Genomic DNA, 27188 nt, shown 5'->3' with positions numbered 1-27188 from the left:
AGCGCGCGGAGGAGGAGCCGCTCGTCGCCCGCCCAAGCAGCCGTAACCCCTTGTGAGCCGTGGCCGCGCCTGCCCCCGCCGGGCGCCGCCTCAACCGCGAGGCCCGCGGGGTTCTGGCGTAGGCGGGTGCCCTCCTCCTCCTCCGCAGCAGGGAACCAAAGGTCCGCGGAGGCAGAGACCGGCGGTCTTCCTGCCGGGGGGCTCGAGAGCCTGCAGAGCAGCTCCCCAAAGCCCGCCCGCCCGCGAAGGCGCTCCTCGCCAGGGAGAAGCCTGCCGAAGTGTGGCTGGGCTGCCGCGGCGGTCCCACTCTCCGGCCCCGATGGCGTGGCGCTGCCTTCCCCCCGGTTTGGACGCCCGAAAGACAGAAGTCTGAGGGGCTGGACGTCTGGCGCCGAAGGGTCCGCTTGGTGCCTGAATTCTCGGTCTGGTGGAGGGTCCTTTTGTGCTTGGGATGCCCGAACACGGATTTCCGCCTCAGCGCTGGCCATGATTGCCTTTCCACAGCAGCAGCAGCAGCAGCCTCTTATATAATTTGCAGGCTTCCAGAAATAACAATAAAATCAATAAAAAAGGGGGCTCCCACTCCCGGGGCCTGGGTGAAAGATTCATCCACACAGCAGCGGAGGGGCGGGTCCCCCTCATTGCAAAGGCGAATGTTGCTGCAGAGAAGGGGGTCCCAACAGAGAAGAGATTGAATTGAAGGAACACCAGAGGCCCCCACCCTGTAGGACTCAATGCAGATGCCACCGGAATTAAAGCACAGGTAAAAAAAATAGCCATGTTCCTATATACTTCAGTAATATTTTACATACGAAATAAAGCCAGAATGCAAGTAATGCACCTCACTTATTTGCTCCATCACACTGGCAACAGTCTCTATCGATTCCCAGAGTTTTCCTGAATAATCTAAATCTTTCATTCTCTATGCCTCCTTAAACTGGATTTTATTAGAATTTTATTTGTTTTTTTTAAAAAAAAAACACGTTTTATTACATTTTTTTCTTTTTTTCCATCATACATACTTTATGAACAGAGTGTTGACCTGGTCACATTTTATACATCATATTTATAATCATAGTTTCATAATCTTCCCACTTTTATCAATGTTCATCTCTTTTATTTAATCCTTTTTTTCCATTAATTTGTTTAAGCTTACATATCATTACTAAACATCCTTTTCTTTTTGTCTCCAACTAATTACTATTAATTCATCTTTACAAATTAATCATTTTAACCATCTTTGCTATTCCAACTTCAACAATATTATTCTCTTTACATAGTTCTTTATAATTTCTTATTCAATTTTTACATGTAGTTAACATTGCTGTACACCCTGTATTTCACTTTTTTCCAGTTTTTCCAGTTGTTTATCCTGTTTCTTCTTCACAGAAAATATCTCAAGAATTCTCCTTCCCCAATCATTAACATTTTAAATTCCCCACATTGTTTAAATTATTCAAAATTAATGGTATTATTAAATTATCTACTTTCACATTCCCATCTACTGATCTAACTTATAATATGTATGTACTAATATTTACCCTATTATTATTATACCTCTCTTCTGTTAAAATTTTCCTCCTTATCCATCATCCCTTGCTCTTTTAAGGATCCCATTTTTAATGATTTTTTGATCTGCCTTTTATCCCGCTCTCTTATTTCTCTCTTTTTTATTTTTATATGTGTTACACTCTCTCTTCTGTTTCCCTTTTATCTTTTTTGTTGTGTGGTTTGCACCCCTCTCACCAAAACTTCCACTTGTTTTTGCAAAATATGTCCCTTTTTGTCTTTTAACTGCTTCTTCTTTGCGGAGGGTTTTCTCCTTTTCCTCTGTACTCTTTCTACCTTTCTGTAAATTTCTCTGGTATTGTCTAATTGATTCTTGACTTTTGCTTCTTCCTCTTCTGAACTTTTAACCTTGCATTTCCTTTAAATTCCCCCCTTCAAATTCCTCTTCTATTTTCTTTTCTGTGTGTTTAAACAAACTTTCTGTTTCTTTATTACCTATCAAGGATTCACGTACTTCTTTTAGCATCAAAAATATTTCTCCATATATCTGAAACTTCATTTTATAACAATTTAAAAAGTTTTTAAAATCTGCCCAATTATCTCTCTTCACAATTAGTCCACATTTAAAGTGTATTTAATTTCCTTGTTTTTCTTTTTTTCTTCAATTATTCTTCTCTTCAAAAGTAGGGTATTCTACTGAGTTAATATTATTCAATAGTAATCCAATTCCAAAAATAAACAAATCCAGTTGTAAATTAGCTTTCTTCAAAGAGAGCAAAGAAAAGGGAAAAATGCACTCCTTAAATTTTCTCACAATGTCCAAATTCTCTTTTTTTGTATAGCCAAGGTCAAATCTTCCAGCTGCTACTTCTCTTGTTTTATCTATTTTAGTCTTAGTATATATTTCACTCACCAAGCCTGCTGAGCTTTGAATATTGTAGTAGTTTTTTCTCCAGTAGATGGCACTCTAAATTTTTGTTCCATATAAGGTAGTCTAACAAATACAGCTGATTGTCAAAATATCCAGGAGGTTTAAAATACACATAAAAATGCTATTTTCTCCCGAAAATCATTTTTTAAAAGAATATTTTGGCTTTCCCCAGCTTCCCAAATACAAAAATTCTTCTTTGGCTTTTTATTTTATGGACTTTGATTTTTCTTTTTCCCCCCAAGTGCAAGATAGCCACTCTTCTAAGCACCAGAATTTCTTTTAAGACCTGGTTTTCAAAATTCTAAAAAAATTTCTTTAAGTGAGAGTTGCCAATTATTTCACCCAGTTACAGCACTCTGTCCAAACACCATTCGAGCTCTATTCTTAGGCCCAGTTGTCCCAGCTTCGAGACGACCATCGGAAAATGGCCACCCCCCCAGCTGCTGATCGGGAGAGCTGCTTTTGTCCTAGCGAGAAAATTCCCAATTACTCGTGGTCCACGAAGTGCCTCTCTTTTCTTCACCATCCCTACAAGATGGCTATGGCCCGAAGGCCTTCCAGCAGCAGGTACCAGCTGAGTTTTGTGGGGCTTATCAGAGCTCCACTAATTTCCAGTCTGTTTTTGCCGCGATGTCAACCTGAAGCCAGAATTTCATTTCTAATAATTGATGAGAGGATGACTTTGGCAACAATAAATCAATATGGAGAATAATATAATGGTCAACATATGATCATGGTGATTTAAAAAATAAATAATACTTTTTTTGTACAGTGTTATTTTATTATGTGCACCTTTTTCTAACCTGAGGATATTTCCATCAACTCCTGCAAATAAATGACAAGTGGTACCAGAGAAATTGTATCACCTTATCTGCAAAGGAAGCTGAAACACAGGTGGTCTCTTCCATCCTTCCAGTTCATGGAAGAAGACAGGCAAGGGAAAGAAAAAGGCTAAAAGTCAGTGGCTGATTACACTAACAGCATAAGCATTTCTGAGGTCAGGGTTTCAAATATCAAGATGGCAGACATGACCTTCTTATAAATTGAATAAATGAATTTGGCTAAAGCAATGTGAATTTGATCAGTGGAGGGTAGGGAATGTATGTTTAACTGACCTCAGATAAAGAATAGTGCATAGGAGTTATGGGAGGTGAGCTTGACTTATTAGCATGGGAAGGAAAATATTCGATAGGTATATCAGATATCTGATGGAATAAGTCCCCCATTAGAATACCCAAAGCCCCTATCTGCTGTTGGGGCCTAAAAATTGCATTCTAGAAATGATTTGATGCACCTTGAACAAATGGCTTTCTGCTTAGATCTGCCATACACATATTACTTTGTTTAGTTAATTTATATATGATGTACACCCACCCGAGAGCCCAGGGCAGGGGCGGGGGGGGGGTGGCGGTGGTTATTAGGGAAAGTCTCAGACCTCAGGAGGTCACTGTGCCTCAGGCGGGTGTGAGTCCCTTTTTGTGAAATGGGGCCTTGGAGTTCAGGTGGGCCTTTTTGTTACGTACCTGTCTCCCTGCTATGTTTCATCGGCCCTGCCGGAGCTGCTGTATGTGTTAGCTGGATTGGCGGTTGATTTCCCCAGGCTTATGATCCTGGGGATTTCAATCTGCCTTCCATTGGCGAGACATCTGAGTCAGTTCGGGAGTTCATGGCTTCCATGACGGCTATGGACCTAACTCAGTTAATTCAAGACCCCACCCATAATGGGAGACACACGCTCGACCTGATTTTTGTCTCTGGGCAGTGGATGAATGATCTAGATTTAGGGGATATTTCTATCCAACCCTTGTCATGGTTGGATCATTTCCTCATCAGGCTTGACTTCCATACTGCTACCCCTCACTGCAAGGAGGCGGAACCAACTAGATGGTTCCACCCCAGGCGCCTGATGGACCCTGAAAGGTTCCTGATGGAGCTTGGGACTTTTCCTGAATCCCTTGGTCACAACTTGACCGAAGCCCTAGTGGAAGCCTGGGATAGGGCAGCCACTGTGGCTTTGGATCGTGTTGTGCCTTTGCGGCCTCTGACCCAGTGTTGATCCCAGGTAGTTCCCTGGTTTACCGAGGAGCTCCGAGAGATGGAACACCAGAAAAGACGTCTAGAGAATGATTGGAGGGCCAGCCGGTCCGAATCTGATCGAACACTAGTAAGAATTCATATTAAATCCTACTTAGTGGCGATCAAAGCGGCAAAATGGCAACATTTTTCCGCTCTTATCACGTCCGCAGATAACTGCCAAGCCGCCCTGTTTAGGGTGACTCGCTCCTTACTTAACCAAGGAACTGGGAAAGACCCCTTGCAGGGTAGGGCTGAAGAATTTGTTCAGTATCTGCAGGATAAAATCGCTCAGATCCGGACAGGCTTGGACTCTGACTGGGTAGATTTGGACGAGTCGACTGGGATGAATCTTGTGGAGACCATCTGGGATGAGTTTGACCCTGTGACCCCCAAGGGTATGGAGAGGATTATGGGGAGACTCAGTGCTGCCACTTGTGTGCTGGACCCGTGTCCCTCTTGGTTAGTCTCGGCTTCCCGGGAGGTGACACGAGGCTGGCTCCAGGCGATTACTAATGCTTCGTTGAGAGAGGGGTTCTTTCCCACCGCCTTGAAGGAGGCAGTGGTGAGGCCCCTCCTTAAGAAGCCTTCCCTGGACCCAGCTTCTTTAACCAACTATCGTCCGGTCTCCAACCTTCGCTTTGTAGCTAAGGTTGTTGAGAGTGCGGTAGCACGTCAGCTTCCCCAGTTCCTGGATGAAGCTGTCTACCTGGATCCGTTTCAGTCAGGTTTCAGGCCCGGATACAGCACGGAGACGGCATTGGTCGCGTTGGTCTATGATCTCTGGCGGTCCCGGGACAGGGGCTGCTCCTCTGTCCTGATCTATTAGACCTCTCGGCGGCTTTCGATACCATCGACCATGGTATCCTACTGCGACGACTCGGGGGGTTGGGAGTTGGGGGCACCGTTTTATGGTGATTCTCCTCCTACCTGTCAGATCGGTTGCAGTTTGTGTTGACTGAAGGGCAGGGATCGACCCCGAGGCGCGTCACTTGTGGGGTGCTCCAGGGATTGGTTCTCTTACCCCTCCTGTTCAACATATATATGAAACCACTGGGTGAAATCATCCGTGGTTTTGGGGTATAGTATCATCAATATGCTGATGATACCCAACTTCTCATCTCTACCCCAAACCACCCAAACTATGCTCTCGACATGATGTCCCGATGCCTGGAGGCTGTGCGGATCTGAATGGGGAGGAACAGGCTCAAGCTCAATCCATCCAAGACTGAGTGGCTGTGGTTTCCGTCACTCCGATTTGTGCATCTTGTTCCATCTTTGATGATAGGGGGAGAAATGTTAGCCCCCTCAGAGAGGGCCCGCAATCTGGGCATCCTCCTGGATACGTGGCTTAGTGTAGAAGAACACCTGACGGCCGTGACCAGGGAGGCCTTTTACCAGGTTCGCCTGGTACGTCAATGGTGCCCGTTCCTGGATCGGGATGCTCTGTGCACACTCACTCATGGTCTTTTCTCGCCTGGACTACTGTAACACTCTCTACATGGGGCTGCCGTTGAAGAACACCCGGAGACTTCAACTGGTCCAGAATGCGGCTGCGCGGGTTATCATGGGGGCACCTAGGTGCTCCCATATTACACCCCTTCTAGGCAGTCTGCACTGGTTGCCGGTTGTCTTCCGGGTGCGATTCAAGGTACTAATTATGACCTTTAAAGTGCTCCATGGCTTAGGCCCAGGATACCTGCGAGACCATCTACTGCCACTGGTAGCCTCCCACCGTCCAGTGCGATCGCACAGAGTTGGCCTCCTCAGGGTGCTGTCAGCCAGTGTCGGCTAGCGACCCCCAGGGGGAGAGCCTTCTCTGTGGGAGTGCCTTTCCTCTGGAATGAGCTGCCCCCGGGCTTCGTATAATCCATGATCTCCGGTCCTTCCGACGCACCCTAAAAAGTTGGCTTTTCCAGCAAGCCAGCCTGGCCTGAACAAAACAAAATAAATTATTGATCATTGTTAATTTTAATTGAATTTTTTTAAAAAAATGTTATTGTTAATCCAAATTGGGTTTGTTTGGGATATTCTATTTAATTCTTTTTAACTTTTGTAATATGTGTTTTTTTTAATGTTGTACGCCGCCCTGAGCCCTTGGGAGAAGGGCGGCATATAAATCCAATAAACCAAACCAAACCAAACCAGTCTGCAAACCAGCCATGACTGCTGACAATAGAATCAATAAACAGTCATCAAATTCTGGAATACAACTCCTAAATGACTAAAACCTTTGGACCAGCACGAATGGTTCTTAATCAGGCAGGGCCCCTCTCTGCAGGTCATTCCAGCCCGGACTGAAGAAGAAGAAGATCTGCGTACTCGCAGGAAAGCAGCCACCAGGGCTGCACAATATGGTGAGATTGAGCCTTCCCGATGTGCTCAGAAATCAGAAGTAACTTTGTTCTTGTTAAGAGCTGAAGATCTGTGCTTCAAGCTGGTCTTTAGTCATGCATGAAACTGAAAAAAAGACTTGTTTTCAGCTCAGAGCAAAACAGCTCACTTGAAATGTTTCGTCAGAAAAGTCTAAGCTGGCTGTGTTCCAACAAGATAAAAGTTGAGATGCCTCAGCCATGTATCATAATTGTTGGTCTAAAGGACACAACTTGAAATATTCTGAGTGTTCCATGATAGGGAAAATGGGAATTTGAAACAAGTCCTTACTCCTTCAATTTTTGATCTCAAACTACATACATAAGTACGTGAATTGATAGATGAGTTCCATCTTGAGTGCTTTCTATGCCAAAGTTGGCCAAGGAAATGGTCTTTTTTAAGCAAAAGTAAACCAAAGCAAACAATAGAAGCATGCATTTTGTAGTAGCTGCAAACCTTATAGGAGGATATCAATTAAATGAGCACAGGCATCCCCCAGAGCTGTGTGCTCCCTCCATTACTCTTTTCTCTATATACCAATAAGGATCCCTCAATTAAAATATTGAAGTTTGCAGATGATACAAGGTCATTGGTCTCATTCGGGATGATGATGAGTCTGCATATAGACAAGAGGGAGATCAGCTGGTCTGTAGTACAGACAGAACAATCTGGAGCTGAACACACATAAAACTGTATTATGTTTAAGGATATTTACAATAATATAATATAATACCCATGTAAATAAGGATATTTACCCATATAATATGGCATTATTATTACACAATTGTATCACAGCGGCCAGTTGTTTCGCTGGATTTGGCATTGGTTACTAGTCGGGCCCCACCCAGGGGCCTAGGACGTCGTAACGTATTTTCATAATATGCGTGCAGATCCAAGCAGTGCGGCTTTTTGCATTTGACTGATGGTGATTTTGTCAATTTTTAACTGTTTTAAATGTAATTCCAGTGCTTTTGGAATAGCACCCAGTGTGCCAATTACCACTGGAATTACCACTGCTGGTTTGTGCCATAGTCGTTGAATTTCGATTTTTAAATCCTGGTATTTCGCGATTTTTTCATGTTCCTTCTCGGCGACCCTGCTATCACCTGGTATTGCGATGTCTATGATTGTGACCTTATTTTTCTCAACCAGTGTGGTGTCTGGTGTATTATGCGCCAGTATTTTGTCGGTTTGTATACGGAAATCCCACAAGATCTTGACCATCTGATTTTCGGTGACTTTTTCAGGCTGATGTTCCCACCAGTTTTTTGCTGTTTTGATATTATAATTTTTGCACAAATTCCAATGGATCATTTGTGCTACTGAATTGTGCCGCAATTTATAATCAGTCTGCGCGATTTTTTTACAGCAGCTGAGTATGTGATCAACAGTTTCATCAGCTTCTTTGCAAAGTCTGCATTTGGCATCATCAGAGGATTTTTCGATTTTGGCCTTAATGGCATTTGTGCGGATAGCTTGTTCTTGCGCAGCCAGGATTAGTGACTCTGTTTCTTTCTTTAATGTACCTGTTGTTAACCATAACCAAGTTTGTTCACTGTCCACTTTATCTTTTATTTTTTCCAGAAATTGGCCATGCAGTGCTTTGTTCTGCCAACTCTCCATTCTTGATTTTATCACATCTTTTCTGTATTCTTGTTTCGTCTGTTGGGCCTTCAGTAGATTTTTGTTCTTTACTTCGATTAATAGATGTTCTTGATTTTCTTTTAAATAATCAGCCAGTGCATGTTTTTCTTCTTCAACTGTTTGCTTCACTTGTAATAATCCTCTGCCACCTGATTTTCGGGGCAGATATAATCTATCAGTATCACCACGTGGATGTAAACTGTAGTGCATTGTCATTAATTTCCTGGTTTTTCGGTCCAAAAGGTCCAAATCAGCTTGTGTCCAGTTAACTATACCAGCTGTGTATCTTATAACTGGTATTGCCCAGGTATTTATGGCCTTGATTGTATTTCCACCATTCAATTTAGATTTTAAAATTTTCCTAATTCTGTTGGTGTACTCTCGCCTGACAATAGTTTTTACTTCTCCATGCTTGATGTTATCCAACTGCAGAATGCCTAAGTATTTGTAGGCTTCATTTTCTTTGCATTTAATTAATTGGCCATTGGGCATTTCAATTCCCTCACATGCAGTGATTTTGCCCCTTTTTATGGATACAGTGGCGCATTTTTCCATGCCAAACTGCATTGAAATATCGGTGCTGAATACTCGGACTGTGTTTGTCAATGATTGGATTTCTATTTCTGACTTTCCATAGAGTTTCAAATCATCCATATATAGTAAATGTGAAATTTTTTCAGCTTCTTTGGCTGTTTGGTAGCCTAATTTCATTTTTTTTAAGATTACTGATAGTGGGATCATTGCGATGATGAAGAGAAGAGGTGAAAGTGAATCACCCTGGAAAATTCCTCGCTTGATATTAACCATTCCGTAGATCTCATTCCCCACTGCCAACTCAGTTCTCCATTGTTTCATCGCCTTTTCAGTAAAGGATGTAATATTTTTGCTAATGCCAGTTGTTTCTAAGCATTTTATGATCCAACTATGTGGCAGTGAGTCAAATGCCTTTTTGTAATCAATCCAGGCCATATTCAAGTTTGTTTTTCTGTTCTTACAATTTTCTAATATCATTTTATCAATTAGAAGCTGATCATTATTATTATTATTATTATTATTATTATTATTATTATTATTATTATACAATTGTATCACAGCGGCCAGTTGTTTCGCCGGATTTGGCATTGGTTACTAGTTGGGCCCCACCCAGGGGCCTAGGACGTCGTAACGTATTTTCGTAATATGCGTGCAGATCCAAGCAGTGCGGCTTTTTGCATTTGACTGATGGTGATTTTGTCAATTTTTAACTGTTTTAAATGTAATTCCAGTGCTTTTGGAATAGCACCCAGTGTGCCAATTACCACTGGAATTATCACTGCTGGTTTGTGCCATAGTCGTTGAATTTCGATTTTTAAGTCCTGGTATCTTGCGATTTTTTCATGTTCCTTCTCGGCGACCCTGCTATCACCTGGTATTGCGATGTCTATGATTGTGACCTTATTTTTCTCAACCAGTGTGATGTCTGGTGTATTATGCGCCAGTATTTTGTCGGTTTGTATACGGAAATCCCACAAGATCTTGACCATCTGATTTTCGGTGACTTTTTCAGGCTGATGTTCCCACCAGTTTGTTGCTGTTTTAATATTATAATTTTTGCACAAATTCCAATGGATCATTTGTGCTACTGAATTGTGCCGCAATTTATAATCAGTCTGCGCGATTTTTTTACAGCAGCTGAGTATGTGATCAACAGTTTCATCAGCTTCTTTGCAAAGTCTGCATTTGGCATCATCAGAGGATTTTTCGATTTTGGCCTTAATGGCATTTGTGCGGATAGCTTGTTCTTGCGCAGCCAGGATTAGTGACTCTGTTTCTTTCTTTAATGTAACTGTTGTTAACCATAACCAAGTTTGTTCACTGTCTACTTTATCTTTTATTTTTTCCAGAAATTGGCCATGCAGTGCTTTGTTCTGCCAACTCTCCATTCTTGATTTTATCACATCTTTCTGTATTCTTGTTTTGTCTGTTGGGCCTTCAGCACTGTTCCCTCTAAGGTGCGCGCCTGCGCGGCCGCGCACATAGAAAGAAATCCCCGCGCAGCAGTTTCTAACTGCCGCGCAGAGATTTCTACCAAAGCAAACGCGGAGAAGTCCTTTGCAGGCGGCTAGAACTGGCCGCCCGCAAAGGACCTCCCCAGACTTGTTTTGATGAGCCGCCAGTCCTCTTGCTTCTTCTCCTTCACCAGCAAAGCTCCCGCTGGCTTCCCCGCCCGTGGCAGTGGCAGTGGTGCCTCTCCCTCCACGCGGAGCACCTGAGCTGGCTCCCGCGTTATCCCTCCCCCTTCCTCCTCTGCCGTGCTTTTGAGGCAGCGGGAGCTAGTAGGAAAGTGGCGGAGGTGGAGGCGGCGGCAGGGATAACCCAGAGCCCAGCTGCCGCCTCCACCTCCGCCGCTTTCCTACTAGCTCCGCGGCCTCAAAAGCACGGCAGAGGAGGAAGGGGGAGGGATAACGCGGGAGCCAGCTCAGGTGCTCCGCGTGGAGGGAGAGGCACCACTGCCATGGGTGGGGAAGCCAGCGGGAGCTTTGCGGTGAAGGAGAAGAAGCAAGAGGACTGGCGGCTTTGAAATGCAACCCCCTGGTCCCGCCGGCCGCGGATTTGATTCAGCTTAAGTGGGGGCCGAACACATGCTGAGCCGACTTTGCGCAGTGAGGCGGAGTAATTCAACCCCCCCAAAGAATGTGTGTGTGTGTGTGTGTGTGTGTGTGTGTGTGAGAGAGAGAGAGAGAGAGAGAGAGAGAGAGAGAGAGAGAGAGAGAGAATTGGATCAAAATTGGTGGCCAAAGGAGTGGAGGGAGGGAGGGAAGGAAGGAAGGAAGGGAGGAAGGAAGCCCTGCCCCCTGTGAAAAAAACTGAAGATGGAGCAGTGAATGAATAAACCATAAAAGCAACAAACAGTTAATGCATAAGTAAGCTGAGGAGCAAGTTCTCAACTAAGGAAGAAATATAAGAAAGAAATATAAAAAGCTCAATATGCCAAAACACTTATTTTAGTCTTCATTTAATTACTTGTATTGTAGTCTGATGTAACATCTTTTTAAAGTTAACGTTAGTTAGAAAAGATAGGGTACAAAACTTAAATAATAAAAAAATTGTACATTCATTTTAAAAAATAAATGCAATACTTGATTAATTTCATATCTTTATTTAAAATAGTTTTGGCATGGCATATGATTTTATTGACTCAGTTGGAAATGATGTGGATGTTGTATCTGATTCTGAGGTATATATATTCTTAAGTAACATAACATATAGCATATTGTCCAAACTTGCTAGACTATTTAATTGATCTTACTACTTTAAAGGGGGAGAGTTTCATGATAAATTATTTTATTACATTTATGTTGCATTTATATATTATATTTATTACATTTATATTCCACATTATATATTTGTATTGTTATTTTAGTGTATATTGTCAATTTCGATAGATATTATATTGATATATCAATACTGATTTTAATCATACTAAATAACAATTACTGCTATTATTTATCAGCATTACATATTTACAGTTTTTAATATCGAGTTAGTCGTATTTTAGAATAATAGCGTTATCTTTTAATAGGATAATTGGCAAAATCTAATTCACATGTGATGGGTTGCATTCCAAAGGAATGTGAGAGGACAGGTTGCCTGCAAAATGCCAGGACCCAGGACCCTGTTGGTGCCATGTCTCTCTCTAGCCAGTCTAACAATCTAAAAGCTGAGCAGAGAGCCTTTTTTTTTTCAGGGTGAGCGGAAAAGTATAGTCTTTGAGTGGCACTTTCCATGCCTGGCATTCATCAGGCTGAAACCTCGATCACAATCGGCGCTTGACGCTTGGAATGTTGTGCAAATGTCCAGCAGACGTGACAGCAGTTCAAACTGTGGCTCTCTTAGGTGCTCAGGCATGAAACTGTGCCGCTCAAACACTATACTTTTCCGCTCACACTAAAAAAAAATTAGAGGGAACATTGGCCTTCAGTAGATTTTTGTTCTTTACTTCGATTAATAGATGTTCTTGACTTTCTTTTAAATAATCAGCCACTGCATGTTTTTCTTCTTCAACTGTTTGCTTCACTTGTAATAATCCTCTGCCACCTGATTTTCGGGGCAGGTAAAGTCTATCAGTATCACCACGTGGATGTAAACTATAGTGCATTGTCATTAGTTTCCTGGTTTTTCGGTCCAAAATGTCCAAATCAGCTTGTGTCCAGTTAACTATACCAGCTGTGTATCTTATAACTGGTATTGCCCAGGTATTTATGGCCTTGATTGGTGTACTCTCGCCTGACAACAGTTTTTACTTCTCCATGCTTGATGTTATCCAACTGCAGAATGCCTAAGTATTTGTAGGCTTCATTTTCTTTGCATTTAATTAATTGGCCATTGGGCATTTCAATTCCCTCACATGCAGTGAGTGATACAGTGGCGCATTTTTCCATGCCAAACTGCATTGAAATATCGGTGCTGAATACTCAGACTGTGTTTGTCAATGATTGGATTTCTATTTCTGACTTTCCATAGAGTTTCAAATCATCCATATATAGTAAATGCGAAATTTTTTCAGCTTCTTTGGCTGTTTGGTAGCCTAATTTCATTTTTTTAAGATTACTGATAGTGGGATCATTGCGATGATGAAGAGAAGAGGTGAAAGTGAATCACCCTGGAAAATTCCTTGCTTGATATTAACCATTCCGTAGATCTCATTCCCTACTGCCAATTCAGTTTTCCATTGTTTCATCGCCTTTTCAGTAAAGGATGTAATATTTTTGCTAATGCCAGTTGTTTTTAAGCATTTTATGATCCAACTATGTGGCAGTGAGTCAAATGCCTTTTTGTAATCAATCCAGACCATATTCAAGTTCGTTTTTCTATTCTTACAATTTTTAAATATCATTTTATCAATTAGGAGCTGATCTTTTGTGCCCCTGCTCCTTCTTTTGTTGCCTTTTTGCTCTACTGGCAAGATGTTGTTTGTTTCCAAATAATCCATCATGTTATCTGCAATAATGCCTGTGAGTAATTTGAAGGTTGTTGGCAAGCATGTTATTGGTCTGTAGTTTTCAGGTGTTGTTCCTTTAGTTGCATCTTTCTGAATCAAGTATGTTTTTCCAGTTGTCAACCATTCATCAATTTGACCCTTTTGTAAAATTTCATTCAGTTGCCTGGCCAATATTGCATGTAAACTGGTCAGATATTTGAGCCAGAAACCATATAATTGGTCCTTTCCAGGTGATGTCCAATTCTTTACTTTTTTTACTTTACTTTTTTTACTTGATTTTTGACCATCTCAGTTGTTATTTCTAATACTTGCATTTGTTTGTTGCCAATGCTTTTCTCAAAGTCATGTATCCACTTTGCTTGCCTTGGTTTGTACAACATTGCTTGCTTATTTATGCCTATTACACTTGGATAAGTGCTTTGGTGTTTCATGTAAACCTGATCTGTGAAGACTGTGGAAGAACTGCAACGTTTGTAAGAGCTTTTGTTTTGAATTCTTATCAGAGATTTATGTTTATGTTATTTTCTGGGCTCGAAGCCAGTTTGAACTGTAAACGGATAAAGAAAGACTTCCTTTTAAGTTGCCTGCCTGCGTTTGTTAACGAGCCGTGAAGGGGGGGACAGAACAGCATTGTAAGTAGTCAGTTTGTGAAATTTTGCTGCACCTACTGATCAAGTGGTCGACTGTCTCATCTTTCTCATTACAGAGGTGACATTGGTGGTAACATGTTGGTGGTAACATGTTGAATTTTTGCCTTCATGCAGTTTGTGGCTAAGGCTTGTTCTTGAGCTGCCAAAATAAAGAGTTCTGTTTCTTTTTTCAGTGCTCTTGATCTTAACCAGTTCCAAGTTAGTTTTTGGTCAGCTTTGCCTTCAATACAAGTATTGGTCATGCATAGCTTTGCTTTTTCAATTTTCAGCTCCCTTCTCAATTATTTCTTTCTTATTCAGTTTTTGACTTAATTGTCTTCAAAAGGCCTCCTTTATTTACTTCCTTAATCATTGGTTCTTCACTTTTCTAGATGTAATAATTCAAGCTGTGTCTTTCTTCTTCCACAGTCTGCTTTACTTGTAGGAGTCCTTGACCACCCTCTGCTCTTGGTAGATATAATCGGTCAACATCACTTTTAGGGTGCAAAGCATGATTCATTGTCATAAGCGTCCTTGTTTTTCTGTCCAAATTGTCCAACTCCATCTGGGTCCAGTCAATTATTCCTGCAGAGTATCGAATCACAGGTATAGCTCAGGTATTTATGGCTTTTATGATGTTTCCTCCATTCAATTTGGACTTTAATATCTTGCAAATTTGTCGAATGTACTTGGCTGAAGTTAATTCCTTGACTTTATTATGCATTAAGTCGGAGGCCTCTAAAATCCCCAAGTTCTTGTAGCCTTCTTCTGGTTTTACTGCCTTTATCATTTCTTCATTCTCAAGTTCTATTCCATCATCTTCTATGACCTTGGCTGCTTTGGTTGCCATTTTTGCACATTTGTCAATTCCAAACTGGATACCAATGTCTTGGCTAAATTCTTTTGTGCTTTCAATTAATAAATTCAGTTCAGCTTTTGTTTTATCAAACACCTTCAAATCATCCATGTACACCAAGTGCGAAATTTTCGGTCAAGTTTGCATCCACAGTTCATCTTCTTCAAAATGATTGTCAGTGGTAGCATTGAGAGTATAAAAAGTAGGGGTGAAAGGGAATCACCCTGGAAAATGCCTTGTTTAATTTCAACTTCACCCAGTTCTTCTTCATTAGCTATAAGCTTCGTTTTCCAGAGGTTCATTGAAGTTTTCATGAATTTTTGTATGTTGCTGCTAATGCCAAAGTTTTTCAGGTATTTCTTGATCCAGCTATGGGGAACTGAATCAAACGCTTTCTTATAGTCTGTGCTGTCAGCTTGACCACTAGTTTACTGGATCTGTGCCCTTCCTGGATCATACAAGAAGCCTTGTGGTTGGATCCATGCTGTGGGGTTGGCCTATTTGGTATTTTGTGCCTTGAACGAGACGCTGTTTGACAACTACTGATTAGTCTCCAACCTTCCCTTTTTGGGTAAGGATGCAGTTCAAGGTGCTGGTTGTTGCCTACAAAGTCCTCCATAACAAAGGGCCTTGTTACTTGAGGCAGCACTGATCTCCCATAGCATCTGCCTAGCCGAGTCAATCCCATAAGATTGAGACATCCGGGGATTCAACAGGAAGTTCTCTGAGATCCTTTTGGATCAGAACCCCCACTGGAGGGGAGGTGAAGAAGGACAGTGTCTCATCAGACCCAGAGGGAAGCAACAGGTCCCTTGCAGGTCAGAGATTTGCCTATGAGTCTGAGTTGGGGTTAGGGTTAGGCGTGCCAGGCTGGGGCTCTTCGCTGTCTTTTTGGGGGGGATCCCCAGAGCACCTTTATTTTGTTCCATGGGCTCTCTCATAGGCATCTTCTCTTTCTGGTCAACAAGCAGAAAACAAGGTTGCTACCTGGACCTCCTTCCCTCAGTCTCTGCATCAATGCCCGCTGGCAACTCGACTTCACGCAGTGCGGGCTGCGGAAGGTGCCATAAGCCAGGTTGATCAGGGTGGCATACTGCTCCAAAAAGGCCAGCACCCTGAAGAGGTCCACATGGGGCCCCACCAGCTGCAAAGCACGGCATGAGGGGCAGAATTCCCCTAACTGAGCAGGGCAACACAGTTCCAGCAGCAGTAGCACTTGATTGCCTGGGATCGGGGTGGGGACAGGGCGGCGGGTATTGTGCACAAGGGCCCTGTGGCTGACCTGATCCCAGGTGGCAGGGTGTTGCTGCTGCTGGAGCTGTGTTTCTCCGCTGGGTTCGGGGTCTTTTGCCCCTCATGCAGCCGGCCGAGCCCCGTGCAAACCTCTTCAGGGTGCTGGCTTATGGCACTCTCCGCAGCCTGCTCTGCGCAGAGTCAAGTTGCCAGCGGGCATTGATGCAGAGATTGAGGGAAGGGATGCCAGGTTGTTCTCTGCTTTTGGGTGAGAAAGAGAAGCTGCCTGCGAGGGAGCCCACGGAACAAACTAAAGGCACTCTGTGGATTCGCCCCCCCCCAAAAAAGACCGACTGCCTCTCGCCCTCCGGATCTTGCAGTCTAATTGAGTCTAACATGGTTGATGGGCCTTGCCTTAGGGTGGGGGGTGGGTCCAAATTGCGCCCCTCCGCGAGTACCTTTCAGCCATTGTGTGCAGGAAAAAACCTTGCACAATAAAGAAAACCTTCTGATGAGTTTGAGGCAATTAACAGCTTCAAAACTTGGGAAGTTTTTCTAATGTGCAAGGTGGAACAGGGAATAGGGCAGGGCGGGCCACGAGACGCGCATCTTACCGGAGACTGGCAGCTCCAGATCTTGTGGGTTTTTTCGGTGTTTTCTTTTTAAAAAAAAGCCTCTCCAAACGAGCTTGAAAACTTTTAAGGTTGCTCCTGGAGGGGGCAGGCAGATGGGCAGCATTCCCGCCCCCCAGGCGCCTGCAGGCTCGGAGCCTACAGCAACTTGTGCAGTAAAGGCAATTAACAACTTACCCTCACGAGAAGATTTTCTTTACTGTGCAAGTGCCTGGAGCTGCTCTAAATCTGCAGGTTCCCAGGGAGGTGTGTGTGTGGGGGGGAATGCTGCCCATCTTCCCCCCTCCCAAAGCAACCTCAGAGCTTTTCAAGCTCATCTGGAGAGGCATTTTTTTAAAGAAAATCCCCCCAAAGCTCCACGATCCGGAGCTGCCAAAGACAGGTGAGCCTAGGTAGAAGGCAGCCTTTTCTGCAGCATCCCCGTCCCCTCTTTGGATCACCCTGCAACGGGGGCTCTGCGGGCACATGTGCAGCAGCCCCAGGATGTTCACTTGCCCTCCCAGAGCACTGCCACCCCTCTCAGCCCCAGCGCATGGTCTGTGTTTCTACCAAGGGCTGCTGGACCAGGGTGGACACCAACCTTGGAAGGCAAGTGGACTTGGGAGGACTGCCAGGAAGATTTTGTGGAAGGCAGGGAAGGATGGCAGGGCTGTGGGGAAGGGAGCAAGCTTCCTCCATGCTTCCCTGCCTTCCACATGGCCTTCCGCTTGCCTGCCTTCACAAGCTGGCCACGGGGACACTGGGAAGGTCGCATGGAAGGCAGGGAAGCATGGCAGGGCTGTGGGCCATGGGGAAGGGGGCAGGGGCAGCTAGCTAAGCCGCGACTTGCAGACTTACCTGGCAGATAGATCAGGTTTGCAGTGCTTCCGACAGGCAAGCTGCAGAGCAGAGACTGGACGGGGTGGGGTGCATGGGCAGTAGTAAAAAATGCTTCTGCGCAGAAGCAAAAGGGCGCCACCAATAGAACCAGCATGGCCATGTGTCCACCAGAGTTACTACCTATTTGGCCAAACCATATTGTACCGGTAGGAACCCACCTTTGGTTCTCTCCTCCAGATGTCTAAACCTCTGGCTGATGTAGAAATGATGACCCTGGCTTTCAAGCCTGCAGTGCTTCATCCTAACTGTGCCAGTCCATCTAAACCTTAAAAAATTATTTTTTAAACACAAATAATACAAACAGTACATATACAACTGAATACAAAAATAGAAAGAATTAATTTGGAAGAATTGAGAAAGAGCCTTTTGAGAAAAGAAGCTAATGATGAGTCGCAAATCTTCCAAACTGCAAAGGAATTTGTGGGGGAGGTCCTCCGGGATCCCGAACGGCGTGGGAGCTGTGTGCACCCCAGCTTCCCGGGGTCTGATCGAGCGTGCGCACGCGCAAAGGGGAGGGAAACACATATTACAATGCATCCCCACCCTCTGGAGACCTTCCCCCCTTATATTTTTTAGATATACAATATATTCCAATTGTGCCCTTATGATCCAAAGCAACATATATTCGTGAGTAGGTTTATTCTCTTTTCCTTCCACCAATAGTGATTTTATAAAATCCCCTCATATTTCATTATAATTGTTTGCTTTGATCATCCCTTTTTAAAATTGAATTTCCATTGTTTAATTTATCATTTGTTGCCATACTCCAAATTTCATTATACCACTCATTTTTTTGAATATCCCAATTTCGTCCCCAATATTTAGCCATCACTAACTTAGCTGTCATTATCAAATTTATAATCAATTTCTTTTTGTTTTCATTTATACCCTGTTTTTCCACCAGATAATAATGCAATTCTCTGTGACTAGATTTACATTCAACAGTGCTCTAATTTTTCTAAACACCATGTCCCATATTTTTGTGCATTTTTCCTATTCTTCCTTTTCCTATATATTCTTTGTTCATCTCACATTCTTTTATAATCATTTCAAATTATGTTAAGTGTTTATCTTTCTCCTCAAATCTTTCTTCCACTTTTATCCATTTCTCTAATTGTATTAATACCAATTTAATTTATAGTATTATAGTCTTCATCTTGTTCTTCCAATATATAATATATAATATATAATATATAATATATAATATATAATATATAATATATAATATATAATATATAATATATAATATATAATATATAATATATAATATATAATATATAATATCTAATATCTAATATCTAATATCTAATATCTAATATCTAATATCTAATATCTAATATCTAATATCTAATATCTAATATCTAATATCTAATATATAATATATAATATATAATATATAATATATAATATCTAATATATAATATATAATATATAATATATAATATATAATATATAATATATAATATATAATATATAATAATATATAATAAATATATAATATATAATATATAATATATAATATATAATTTATATATATACATATACGTATACGTATACGTATACGTATACGTATACGTATACGTATACATATACATATACATATACATATACATATACATATACATATATATATATATATATATATATATATATATATATATTTTCTGAGGTTTTCGCGGGTGTTAGTATGTAGGTCTCTAGTTGTTCGGGTTTTCTCCCACGTAGAATTGGAGATGTCTTGGCGACATTTCGACGAAGTCTCATTCGTCATCTTCAGGCTGCTTCAGACTACTTCAGGTTTGGTGTTTCCAGGAGTCCTGGAAACACCAAACCTGAAGTAGTCTGAAGCAGCCTGAAGATGACGAATGAGACTTCGTCGAAACGTCGCCAAGACACCTCCAATTCTACGCGGGAGAAAACCCGAACAACTAGAGACATATATATATATATATATATATATATATATATATATATATATATATATATATAATCTCCATCGCCAGCGTTAAAGGAGAGATTCCTGGCATTAGCCGGTATCTCCATTTATTCCATAATCCCATCAAGTTTTTAAACCTCTAGCTCTGTGGAAATGATGGCCCTGGCTTTCAAGCCTGCGGTGCTTCACCCTAACTGTGCTAGCCCATCCAAACCTTAAGCTTGGTCATACTTTTCCCATATGCTCAGGACTCCTTTAAAAAAAAGGATTTTAGACAGCGACCCTGACACAAGCAAGACAGCCAAGTGGTGCTAATCTCTTAAAGGTGGAAAAGAAGCATCATTTTCTTCACCCTCTTTTATCTCCAGAGAAGCTGACACAGAACTTCACTCCCTGACCACCAGTGGCCTTTTTGGAAAGAAGGCATAACGGAGGGCCAACTCTTTATGCACGCAGGAGAGCTCAAGGTTGGAAGATTATCACGTTGCAAGCTAGGTTGATTTTAATAGATTTGTTAACCCTGAATCTTCCTAGCATAGAAGAAAAAAATGATTTCATGCTGAGTGATGTAACAAAACAAATTGCAATGACTGCCGGGAAGGCACAAACACAGATGCTGACAGGGGCAAGGGGATGAATGAAGTTGATACAAACTGTTGCAAATTTAAATGGATTTTTGCTAAAACCCAGGATTGCAAAGGATTGTTAAAGAACTAAACAAAAAACCTATATGGTAAGTATAAATACTCATATAGAATTACTTTAATCATTGAGCATTAAACTTGGACCACATATCATTTCTCATTTTTTAATCATAATGTCTTCAAAATATATAATATATTCATATCCTGGATTTATTTTTTTAAAGCAGGAGAATAACATTTTTTCCAGTTCTACAGCATTACCTTCTTTGCTGCAAAGCTGGAAAAAGCCAACATTCTTTATAAGATGACAAATTCTGATACATATTAAGAATGTAAATTTCTTACATCATTAGCATAGGAACGCTAATATCTTCTCTTTAAAAATTATTAAGGTATCCTATAGATCTGAAATAATATTTACTTATGAATTAATTTCATTTTTAAATCATAGGAAATATATTTCACGTTTAAATATCTGGACCCACTGATTTTCCAAAATCAGATATTCCAATTCTTTCACAGGTCAATTGTAATATAACAATAACTTCATTTCAATTTTTAATACTTCATAAAAATGAATTTTTACTTTCCATTCAATCACAGTTTCTCTTTAAAAAAATCTCAAAGTGAAAATGCCAAAGCATCCAGGACACAATGCTTAGTTGCCAATTCCAAATATGTATTAACATGTCAAATGCAAAAGACAACCTCCTAAAATCTTTTACAACAGTGATTAAAATCTACCATTTTAAAGTAGAAATCCTTTGTTTAGCTCAATTGCTATATTCCTTGCTATTTGAGATATAATAATACATCAATTTCGCATGTGATTTGGGATCAATATGCAACCGCTTACTTATTAATAATGAAGGATATGATAACATTTTCAACCAATTTGCTTTATTTATTCTTGAGCAAACACATAAACTTAGTATTTGCAAATGTCTTACACAGAATTATGGTGCAACCACCCCAGGGATATTACATACAATTCTGATCATATGCTTGAAGAAAACCTGCCTAAGGAAAGGCCAATTTTGAAAATGAATATTAAATCAACAATTGACAGTCTAACCTGGTCTGGCCAGACCAAAGGCAATTAGCATTCAACGGCTCAGCAGAACCGGAGTGTTTTTAATAGGCTTTCCCAGTGCGAATATTGACAAGTATCTCTTTAACCAGGGCCCAGAAACCAACCAGTGATGTGCACTCAAGTTACAGCAGCCAAAGCTGCTTGATCTGCCTCTTGGGGACTGACAGACAAACCACCATATTTTGGATCACTTAAAGTGCAACCTCCTGTGGAATGCACTACCGAAGTCTAGGGGCAAGGGGGGAGTCCATGCAGCCGACCAATGTATGGAAACCTCTGCCTTTTAAGTGCATCCTGTGCTGGTATCAGTATCTTATTTACCATGCTTATCTGAATGTCAAAAGATGAAGAAATGGACTCTGACCTTTGACCTCTGATGAAAAGTGGGCAAGATGACATGTGACAAAGAGTTTGAGCTGCTTATTCAGGTCACAGAATTGAAGGTCAATGTGCCATGAGCGAAGACCTGTTGAAAGATAGGAAATAAGATCAAAGTCACTTTAAAATACTGTAATTATTTGTTTGTTTGAGCAAATGACTCTGAGCAGCTCACAATCAGAGGATTTGGAGGTTTTTTTGCATGTGATTGCCTCCCCAACTGTCAGGAATTGCTCAGAATATATGCCCCTTCCTGCAGGATTATTCCCAACCTAGCTTCCCTCAGCAAGACGTGGCTCTTGGTCAGGTACAGAGTCAGATTCCCCAGCCCCTCCCTGGGGTTATTTTGCATGTGCTTTCCTACCTCAGCAGCCTCTGAGGAATCCTGGAATAAGTCTCAAAACCAAAGGCTGTTTTGCTGCGGGAAAAACTGGTAATTGAGAAACTTGAGAAACTGACTGGTCAAGAATATTGTGCTTAGTTTAGCTTTGTTTCTCTGGCTTTAGCTTCCAGTTTCTCTGTAGGAGCTAGTGAATTCCATCTGCTTTCTAGGCTGAGTATTTGGGGACTTTGATCTGTAATTAGCTGCACTTTGAATCACGACAACATTGAATTATATTTTAATATTTAAAGTTTAAATGTTCAGAACCTAATTCTGCACAATTCAATCTACTAAAATGTAGATGGAAGAGTGCTGTGTTACACAAATTGGCATTAAAAGCCAGCAAACTCTACTAGTGCCAAAGCACTGATGATATGACTTATTTAATGAGAACACAAAAAGAAAACCAAGCAGGGTGAGACTAAGATCCCAGCATTGTTTATAATTTTGTTCAAATGTATGTCATTTGATTAATAACACTAATCATGATTAAGTCTGTTAAGGTAGCCAAAATGAAATAATAAGGCCCTCCCAAAGATTTGATATCCATAAATGCCACATAAATAAATGATAATTTTAGATCAGAAGTCTATAGTGCATTTTTTTGTCCTACAAGAAACCATGATTATCAACTCTGACAGTTAAAGTCCTCCTTAACCACAATTGAATCCATGGTGACAGCTAAATGTCACACCAAGACAAACCAGTCTGTGGTTGATTGAGAATAGGTCGGGCAGTTCCCAAGACGTCTTCCCCGTTGCCTGGGTTGTTCCTTGTGCCTGTCTGCTCAGGATTACAGCCTAGTTGGTGGTTGTGGATATTGCCCAAAGCAACAGGCTTCTCTCCAGCAGTAGCGGCAGTCCTCTTATTTCCTCCAGTACCTGCTGTTCCAACCCTTTCTTTTTGCTTGACACAGTCCTTGGCTCTTCCCTGGGGCTTCCAGGCCCGGGATGCAGGCACTCTCCTTTTGGCATCCTTCTTGTTGAGCTTCTTTCCATGGGTGTGTGGGGTTGGGGGTGGTGGTGTTGCGGCATATCTGAATAAATAGCTTGCCATTGCTTTCTTCGGCAGGCAGGAAAGTTGCTACAACCTCTCCTGGGGCTACCTGGTCACAACTCAACCAGGGGTCTCCCTTGGGGACTTTTGCCAGTCCTGAGTAAGTCTCTGCTGGCAGCCTGGGCATTGCATTGCACTAGACTTTTAAGGTGGACCAGGTTTGCTTTGTTCACAATGCCATTTTTGGATTGGGGGGGATTTGGTAGAACTATGTTGTCCCCTTAGTTCACAGTATCCTGATGACACTGCTGTCTGTTTATTCCTCAGAATATATCCTGCTTAGAGACCTCTGGGAAAAGTATAGCAAACTGAAGACAACTCAGCAAAAGTAGAACCGATGATCACAGCAAAGACCAAGGAACTGGTGAGGATAACAGGAGGGCAAGAAACCACCCAGGTAGCTGCTCCTCTTGAGGAAACCAGAGGACAACCATTTTCTATGCCATCAGTGGAAGATACTAGGATTAGCATCTTGCTCACAACCACAGTAGGACTTTCAAAGGCTACTAAGTTTGCAAACCACTCTTTTTGAACACAAAATTTCTTACTTCTAATTAATTAATTACTTCTAAGTTGTTACAACTGTCAGGCCAAGATAATTAGAAAAGGATGTCATTGGATTTATAAGAGGAAATTTGCTGAGACTTTAAGTTTTCAAAGGAAAATAAAATGAAAAATCAAGAGATTGACCTGGATAGTACTGAAAAGAGAGGCTTGCTAAAGTCTTGAAGAATTATGTGTGATGAGGCAAAGGAGAAATGAATAGAAATTAAATACTATAACTGTCAGGCCGTAGTTATGTTCCTTTTAGGATCTTTGGCCTGCCACACTTTTTATTATTTCACTATGCTGTTTCATTAGTGTAGTAATTGGGAGGGGGGAATAGAAAGGAGTAGAATTGTGGAATGTGTTGTTGTCATTCCTTTCTAGAAGCCCAGGTCATCTTTTGTCTCCGCACCTCTGCACCTTACCGGAACCAGCTGGGTGGAAATGCCAGCGTGGCCGAAGAAGATTGGACCATGTGATGGATTTTTGGGTGTGGGGATAAGATCATGAACTTTCAACTGAGTGGAATCCCAGGAAGTTTTCAAACAACCTGACAATGACAATATTTGATTGAATGAAAGCTTAAGACTGTTAGAAGTAAAATAAAGGAATATAAATTTGGTTTATTTGATCAAAATTAAAACAAGATGTGGTGTTACCTCTGGCAAACCTTTACAGACTTTCTGCTGACATCAGGAATGAAAAAATGATATTTTATGGATTTGTTTTAGATAAGAAATGGGATATTGGATTAAGAGATATGGTAATTGTTTGTAACCTTGGAGGGCATGAAGATCACTAAATTTACTTATACTTGTAATGAAGCTTGGAAATGACTTTATTATACATACCATTATATATTTCCTCTGTATATTTTTAATACAGGAAGAAACAACTTCCTCCGAATAATGAATAAACAGGAAAAAAAGAAGAGATGGCAAAGGCAAAAAAGGGGTTAGCGAAGGGGAATTTTGAATAGACTAAGAAAAAGTGGGATAAAACCTCTCACTCCTTCTGACTAATTTACGCTCACTCGCTAACAAGATGGATGAATTACTTCTTTTAAATAGATGCAATTTTGATTTTTACAACTCAGCAGCTCTCTGCTTCACTGAAACCTGGCTAAATGAGTCAATTGAAGATAGCAGCCTGCAAATTCCAGGATTTCATATACAAGGAGCAGACAGAATTGCAAATGCATCTGAAGGGAGGAGGCTTATGTTTATATATCAATGACTGCTGGTCCAGAGACATAACTATACTAAAGAAATACTGTGATGTGGAGTTAGAGACATTAATTATCAATAGCAAACCATACTATTCTCCATATGAGTTCTCCTCATTTCTCCTAATTGCTGTGTAAGCTTATGTAAACAATGTATTACGAACTCTATCTGACCAGATTATGTGAGCTGAAGTTAAATACCCAGATTCACTTTCAATTATTTTAGGAGATTTAAGCAAAGCAAACTTAAGGAAAGAGCTACCAAAATATTTTCAGCATGTCAATTGTCTCACAAGGGGCAAGAATACTTTAGACTATTGCTACACAACATTAAAAGATGCTTATTGGTATTTACCACGAGCAGCTGTGGGATACTCTAATCATTGCATGGTTCATCTGTACCTGCTTATAGACAAAGACTTAAAACCATGAAACCAACAGTGAGGACTTGGACTGAGGAGGCAAAGCTAAAGCTTTGCTGCACTGATTGGAATATATTTGAAGATGCCTCTGCAGATTTGGATGAACTAACAGATACTGTAACATCATATGTCAGTTTTGGTGAAGTCCTATGTGTGCCAACCAGAAAACCGAGAATATACAGTAACAATAAACCTTGGTTCACAGCTAAATTTAAGCAACTACATAATTCCAAAGAAGAAACCTACAGAAAAGGCGATAGAATGTTGTACAATCAGGCCAGAAACATATTAACAAGGGAGATCAGAGCAGCAAAGAGAAGCTACTCTGAAAAGCTAAGGAATCAGTTCTCAACAAATGAAGCAGCAAACATGTGGAAAATTCTTTAAAAACATCACAGTTAAAGCAATCTGATTTGGAGCTTGTTTTTTATTATTATAAATGTTGCCCTCCTGGATTTACAAATTTAAAATAATTAAAATCAGCACTAGGCAGAGAGACAGTACCAAGTTGAAGTTTGAGCACCATCTGCTGCTTAAAAGGAAAACTGCAACGTTGGGACCTTTTACATTGTTGGATTATAAGTATTTACCAGTACCTAAAAATTACTAGAGACCTATACAATAAGCGAGAACTTTAGTCAAGTGACCCTGAATATTGTTGAGCAAATCAAAGTGATTGGAAGAGATGTGGACAACCCCCTGCCTTCTTTTCTTAAATTGGATTGATTGTAAAATGGAAACAAGTGGAGAAATGAAATGGAGCTGATGTACCAAGACATTAAGGATTTTATAAAAGAACAACACAAGATGAAGGAAATTTTTGGTTGTATAGAATGTATAGATTAAAAAAATGAAAATATCAGGAACAACAAGTAAAAAACAGGACTATGAGGGAAAATGGAATCATCAGAAAGAGCGGAGGAGACAGCAGAATTGGGAAATCAACAAGAAGAGGGCAACAACAAGAAGATATTAGTACAACTGATGGTGAATAAAGGAGTAGAACAGAAGGGAAATACTCTAAAAGACATGAAAAGGAAACAGGAGAAGCAGGAAGACAGCTGGAGAGAAGAAAAAGGGGTTAGAACAGGTAGTCATAGAAGTAGACAGTGGGGGAAAGGGGCCAAGGGAGAGAAAATTAGAGGGCATAGTTACAATGCAGATTCAAAAGTAGGTGAAATAAAAGAATTAAAGAAGTGTATGGGAGACAAAAAAACATGATTAAAAATTTGGATGAGGGTGAAAGATGTGGGATAAAGGGAAAAGAAAAGAATGTAAAGCAATATTTTATGAAAATACCTTATAATGTGTATGACTATTAGAATTATATGTTGGATAACTGCTCTTTATGTGGTGTGAGACAAAAATCATTTTTGAATATATATTAGTAAGGTAGTAATGTGATTATTAATGTAATTACTAATATTATTAGAATTATAGAGGCTGAAAAATAGTTTTCAGGATGACGTCTTTGAATGATAGGGGAAGGGGGAAAAGGGGTAGAAATAAGAGGGGAAAATAGCAAAAACATGTTAAGATGATACAATTATCATCTATGAGAAGGTTTAGAATTGAAGGATGATAGTAGAAATTAGTGTTAGTAAAACTAAAAATGAAAATGAAATGTAATAACTAGGAATAATGCTGCTATGTTTATTGGTATTGAACTGTATGACACTCAGGAATCAAACCATTCAGGCAATGAGATGTATAAAAATAAAAAAATAAAAAATCTTTAAAAAAAAGAATTAGAACTCTTGTGAAGG

At 40.8% G+C, this 27188-nt stretch overlaps 1 protein-coding gene and 1 long non-coding RNA gene across 2 annotated transcripts in view; one reads left to right on the top strand and one right to left on the bottom strand.

The window, feature by feature from the left end:
• Positions 1-27188, bottom strand: part of MAP1A (microtubule associated protein 1A) — a 62677-nt gene that overhangs the window by 33956 nt on the left and 1533 nt on the right. Inside the window, exon 2 of the mRNA XM_014070398.2 lies at positions 21778-21879. Within this exon, the coding sequence (XP_013925873.2) occupies positions 21778-21879 (102 nt within the window). The remainder of the gene's footprint in view (positions 1-21777; positions 21880-27188) is intronic.
• LOC148048502 (uncharacterized) lies at positions 159-26904 on the top strand. The gene is made up of 2 exons (XR_015695451.1): positions 159-763; positions 23497-26904. It is a non-coding gene; the product is annotated as an uncharacterized LOC148048502 (long non-coding RNA).

The sequence above is a fragment of the Thamnophis sirtalis genome, unplaced genomic scaffold, assembly GCF_051295495.1.
Source record: "Thamnophis sirtalis isolate CommonGarterSnake01/CBP01778 unplaced genomic scaffold, rThaSir2_p1.2 scaffold_2, whole genome shotgun sequence".
In the NCBI taxonomy this organism is placed as follows: domain Eukaryota; kingdom Metazoa; phylum Chordata; class Lepidosauria; order Squamata; family Natricidae; genus Thamnophis; species Thamnophis sirtalis.
This window is presented reverse-complemented; position numbering and strand designations above follow the sequence as displayed.